At 47.9% G+C, this 5,396-nt stretch overlaps 1 protein-coding gene across 1 annotated transcript; it reads left to right on the top strand.

Moving 5' to 3' along the window:
- Positions 1 to 224: 224 nt before the first annotated feature.
- On the top strand, positions 225 to 3,916 carry LOC113179203 (HLA class II histocompatibility antigen, DM alpha chain). Its single transcript, XM_026383675.2, has 5 exons — positions 225 to 353; positions 1,779 to 2,063; positions 2,698 to 2,976; positions 3,210 to 3,338; positions 3,695 to 3,916. The coding sequence occupies exons 1-5, from the start codon at positions 266 to 268 to the stop codon at positions 3,697 to 3,699; spliced, it is 786 nt and encodes a 261-aa protein (XP_026239460.2). The 5' UTR covers positions 225 to 265; the 3' UTR covers positions 3,700 to 3,916.
- The last annotated feature ends 1,480 nt before the right edge of the window (positions 3,917 to 5,396 follow it).

A 5,396-nucleotide genomic window follows, 5' to 3' on the forward strand; every position in this document is an offset into this window, starting at 1 on the left:
TTCCTCAGCTGGCGGCTCAGCCCAGGGACACACCACACTGGACCTGGTCAAAGAGCCAAGTCTTCAGAAGGTTGCTGGCCCTAGATCTCTCCCTAGTGACTCATGATGCTGAATCCTACACTTCTGTGATTGGTTTAGCCAAAATGACAAGGGCAACTATTGGAGATGAACTGGCAAAACATAATCTAAGACTACACTCTGGGGGAGGGAGTTGGAGACCTGGGTCTGCCTGTTGGTAGCACTACCTACTGTGTGGTGTGAAGATATGGATCATGAGCAGAGCCAGGGAGCTACGCTGCTTCAGCTGCTAAGGCTTCTGTGGCTGCTGCCCCCCTCCTGGGCCACCCCTGCAGGTAAGATAATGCCTCCCCTTTACTTCCATCCTGAGGATGTTAGAGTTGGGGGATCCCATCCCCAAGAGCATGGGAAGACGAGACTCATGCTTTTAAGTGGTGGGAAGATTTATGAGTTTATGGCAACAACTGTGGACTTGGATGCTAAACAGTGTCAGGTGTTTTACGTGATCCATTGAAGACACTCTCTTGAAGCAGAGATGATTTTATCCACTTTACAGATGAGAAAATGAGACTAGGGGAATTTAAGTAACTTGTGCAAGTTCACACAATAGGAAAGTTAGCAGAACTGAGATTTGAGCAAAGCAAAAGTTATTTCCATTCCTCCACTCAGGATATGACTCGACTCTTGTCAACTCACCTTGTGATTCTGGAAAAGTCTCTCAACTTTATTGCTCCTTAGTTTCTTCTCTGTAAAGGACCTGGCAGAATGGAAGTGTAACCTGGAAGATCCCTCTCACTATAAATGTCTGTGTATTAGGCATGGGGTAGAAGGTTTCCTGCTGGCTTGGGGGGTTTCAGCCTAGAATTTTAAAGAAAAGGGATTATTTCCTGCAGCCAGGGAGTCACTTCCCCAAATCCTGGCATTGTGTGATCTGGAGGGTTTAGGTGAGAAAGACATTTTCATAGAGACTTGGTGCTGATGACATGATTGAAGAGAATCTGGAGGCTGGGATTTCAGTTTCCATGTGTGTCTGGGGTAGGCTAGGACAGTGTCATTATGACTTAGGGAGGCCATGACCATTCTTTCTCCTTCTCTTCTAAGACAGAGAAGCTATCCATGGCTTTCTAGAGTCCAGAGGGTGGCCTTCTGTGAATTACACAAAGGTATCCCCTTTGGGAGGAGGACCCCTGTGCTAGCTGCATGGCTTGGTGAGCACTGTGTGGGCTGCGTTTCAGTTTTCACCTGTCCTCTCTGCTGGTGCTTCTGTGACATAAACACACAGCCAGTAGGCCGACTCTGAATTGGTTGCTTAAGACGGTAGACCTTTCTGCACTTTACAACTTTAAACAGTTGTCTTTTTATGGGCGAGGAAGCTTTGGAGCTATTCCTTAACTTTTTTCTTTACCCCAGTTGGACGAGGGAGACTATGTGACAGGCACAGGAGCCTTCCACCACACCTCTGCCTCATGGCCTGAGAAGGGAGGAAGCACCAGGGGTGGTGGTGCACGCTTGTAATCCCAGCCACTCAGGAGGTTGAGGCAGGAGAAGGGCAAGTTTGAGATCATCCTGGGTAACTTGGTGAGACCCTGTCTCAAAATAAAAAGTAAAAAGGTCTGGGGATGTAGCTCAGTGGAAGAGCACCTCTGGGTTCAATCCTCAGTACTCCACACTAGCTCCCCTACCCCGTCAAAACAACAACAAAAAAAGTAAAGGAGGATGCTCTCACCTCCCTGAAACTTGCCCTGTCCCTCTCTTTGCAGCTCCTGCTCCACTGTGGCGGGATGACCTGCAAAACCACACATTCCGACACACTGTGTTCTGCCAGGATGGGAGTCCCAGCATAGGGCTCACTGAGACCTACGACGAAGACCTGCTTTTCGCCTTCGACTTTTCCCGGAATACTCGGGTGCCCTGCCTCCCTGAATTTGCTGACTGGGCTCAGGATCAAAGAGATGCCTCTGCCATTGTATTCGACAAAGGATTCTGTGAAGCAATGATTGAGCAAATAGGCCCCGAACTTGAAGGAAAAATCCCAGTGTCCAGAGGTCAGGGTTTTTGGGGGGCAGAGGTTGGAGGTCTGCACTCTTACCCTCATTAATCTATGCACTGAGCTATTCCCCTCCCACCCTTCCCATCTCTTAGGTTTTCTCGTTCTCCCCTAGGATCTTTCTTTTTCTGCAAGTTAAAGTCTGCACCCTGCCCTCTGTGGTGGGTAGATTGTACCTGGCATGTAGTAGGCATTCAAAGCCATTTATTAAACTTGATGATTTCAACAGGGACCAGTTGATGCCTACTGAATATTAGCACTTGTGTTACTGGGCTCAGCAAGATGGAAGAGAGATTGAAAGGATCTGATGATGTGCTTGTATTTTAATGAGAAGACAGTGTTTGATTGATATCAATGTGAGATTTAGAAAGGAAGTTAAAAAAAAAAAAACACTCATCAACAGTCAGGGCAGAGGCTTGCAGGGTGGCTTGGATCTGGCTCTGCTGTTGGGTCCAGTTGCTATTCTTGCCTGGAAGTCTCCCTCAGAGTCCCTGCCCCTCCCTTTTTTCTAGCCCCAAATCCCCACCCACTGATTCCTCCTGCCCCTCCCCTCCAGGTGCCTCGCCTTGTCCAAACACCGGGGTACCATCTGATCTTGTCCTTTTCCCCCTAACACCCCGATCTCCCACCAGGTTACCCTGTTGCTGAGGTGTTCACAATGAAGCCCCTGGAGTTTGGCAAACCCAACACGTTGGTCTGCTTTATCAGTAATCTCTTCCCGCCCATGTTGACAGTGAACTGGCAGCATAATTCGGTCCCTGTGGAAGGAGTTGGGCCCACTTTTGTCTCAGCTATAGATGGACTCACCTTCCAGGCCTTTTCTTATTTAAACTTCACACCGGAACCCTATGACCTTTTCTCCTGCATCGTGACTCACGAAATTGACCGCCACACAACATTTGCCTATTGGGGTAAGACCCCTTTTCCGCCACAAGACTGGTCCTTGGAGGGCAAAGAGGGGTTAGACCCATTGGAGGGGCCTTCTTTCTCTACTTGGGCCTCGTTTAGAACACTCTTGCTCTAGCCAACCCTGATCTCCCATGCCCGAGTTTCTCTTTCATCATCCCAGCCACCTAAGTCCTTCCTCTGGGGAGAGGACTCCCTAGCCAGGTGTCCAGGCTGACCTGTCCCTCTCCTTTTCCAGTGCCCCAGAATGCCTTGCCTTCAGATTTCCTGGAGAATGTGCTGTGTGGCATAGCCTTTGTCCTGGGCGTGCTGGGCATCATTGTGGGCACTGTCCTCATCATCTATTTCCGGAAGCCTTGCTCAGGTGGTATGTCATCTGGAGGGATGGGTGAGCCAGATGGAGTGGTGCATGTGTGGGCATGCCAGGATCATCCTGTGGCATGGGGGAGGGTGTCCAGTGATTGACAGACCCCTCGGTGTGGGGGCCTGTGTCCAGCACCACAGGGGCACATCCTCCTGGCTGGGGACCCAGTCATACAGTTATGCATCATGGGAATGGCTTTGAGTGGGGGAGGAGTGGTATGGGGACTTGTAGGGAAGGTGCTTGGAGATGATTTGGGAAGAAGGAGAGACCAGTCTGAGGAGGGTGTGCTGGGGGCAGAGGGAGGCCTTTGGGGAGGAGGGGATCCTTCTAATGGCTTTCCTCCATCCCTCTCTCCTCAGACTGATTCTTTTTGATCAGAGTTTGATGCCAACACCTTCAGCCATTCAAGCAGGGGAATCCTCAGGTTTCTCACATCCTGCCCAAGATCTTTCTTCAGAAAAGAAGTCCCTGGGACTCCCCCGGGGGAGTGTGCATGTAGGTTTTTCAGCGGGAGGCTCTGCTGTTCCTGAGTTTGCATCCAGAGGAGCCCAGAGTGGCCTGTCACAATGACACCTTCTTACTTCAGGCAATAAATCTCAGATTATTTTTATCAGTGTAGCGTCTTTCTTTTTCTCTTCTTTTCTTTCTTTTTTTTTTTTGTAGTACTGGGGATGAAACCCTGGCCCCGTGCATGCTGGGCAGTTGCTCTGCCACTGAGCGCCCCCCAGCCCATCCCCCCCTCCAGTGTAGCGTCTTTCTTAACCCATGATGTTTGTTCCTGGAGACCTCAACTTGAGTGGGTTGTCATTTCAAATGAGACATGCCTTGGCCTGAACACAGCTTGCCCTCATTAGGGAGGGAAACAGGGAAAACCCCCTCCCTCCTCGGCTCCTTAGCTGAGAACTCCTTTTCCCTGGTCCCAACGTGACGACAGCTTTTACTCCTCTCAGCTTGTGCAAAATACCTGAAGGATAAGAACTACTTTCTGATAATCTGCTCACAAAATGGTTGAGAAAGCTGCATATTTTTTTGTACTCTACTTGTGAAAATGACTGTCTAGTGCAGGCTTCCTTGAGGAACACATAACCCCCTCCAACCCCACCATAATTGGACAAATAGGAGCTCAGGAGTGGGAAGGAGAAGACCCCAAATGTTCTTCTGACTCCATCAGATTGATTCTGTTTGGAGTGGCCTAGGGTAAAGAATTCATGGGTCCTTCCCAACCATCTGTTCTTTAGCCTAAGTGAACTGTCCAAGGAGAACCATGACAGTGCTGTCCTGGGCAGATAGCAAGAGTGGGCGGCGCGTGATCACTGGTGGGAAATTGCTTTGCATGTGCTTTATCTCTTACTTCCCTTGTTTCTCACTCCATTCTGGAAGTTGCTTTGGAGGATAGGATGGCATTAAGATGAAGAGTGAAATTATTTTGGTCTTGGTAAGGGAGTCTGTGTTCTTTGAATTGTATCAGAGTCTAATTGAGGGGAAAATATCCAATTCATTCCAGGAGTTAGAATGTCCCCTGAACTATTTTGTTTTTAAGAGCAGCATGTAAACTGGTTAAAAAGTATGAACTCCAGATCCAGACTGACGGGAATTCAATCAAGACTCAATTTTTAGAGGTGTGACCTTGGACAAGTCACTTAACCTCTCTGTGCCTGGGTGTCATTTTCTCTAAAAGGATGATCGTAAAAATTGTGTCCAGCTTATAGGTTGTTATGAATCTTAAACAAGTTAATATATGTAGAATGCTGAGAATAGAGTTTGGCATATAGAAAAGGAGCACAGCGACTTAGCATTATCACTGTCTTCACTGTCTTGAATTTCACAAAGCTTAGTAGCACCATTGACTTTTTTTTTCTTTTCTGAAACACTTTGAATCTACCTTCAGTATTGTATTCTTTTTTTATATGTTTTTATTCTCATTTTATCTCTCTGAATCAGACCCTTGTCTAGTTCCTCCTAATTTCTGTTCTATTTTCCAATGTATGCAGCAATTTCCTGCTAGTCTAAGCTTACAATTGCTTTTTCCGTGTGATCTGATCTTAGACAAGTCACTGTCCC

The sequence above is a fragment of the Urocitellus parryii genome, chromosome 8, assembly GCF_045843805.1.
Source record: "Urocitellus parryii isolate mUroPar1 chromosome 8, mUroPar1.hap1, whole genome shotgun sequence".
In the NCBI taxonomy this organism is placed as follows: domain Eukaryota; kingdom Metazoa; phylum Chordata; class Mammalia; order Rodentia; family Sciuridae; genus Urocitellus; species Urocitellus parryii.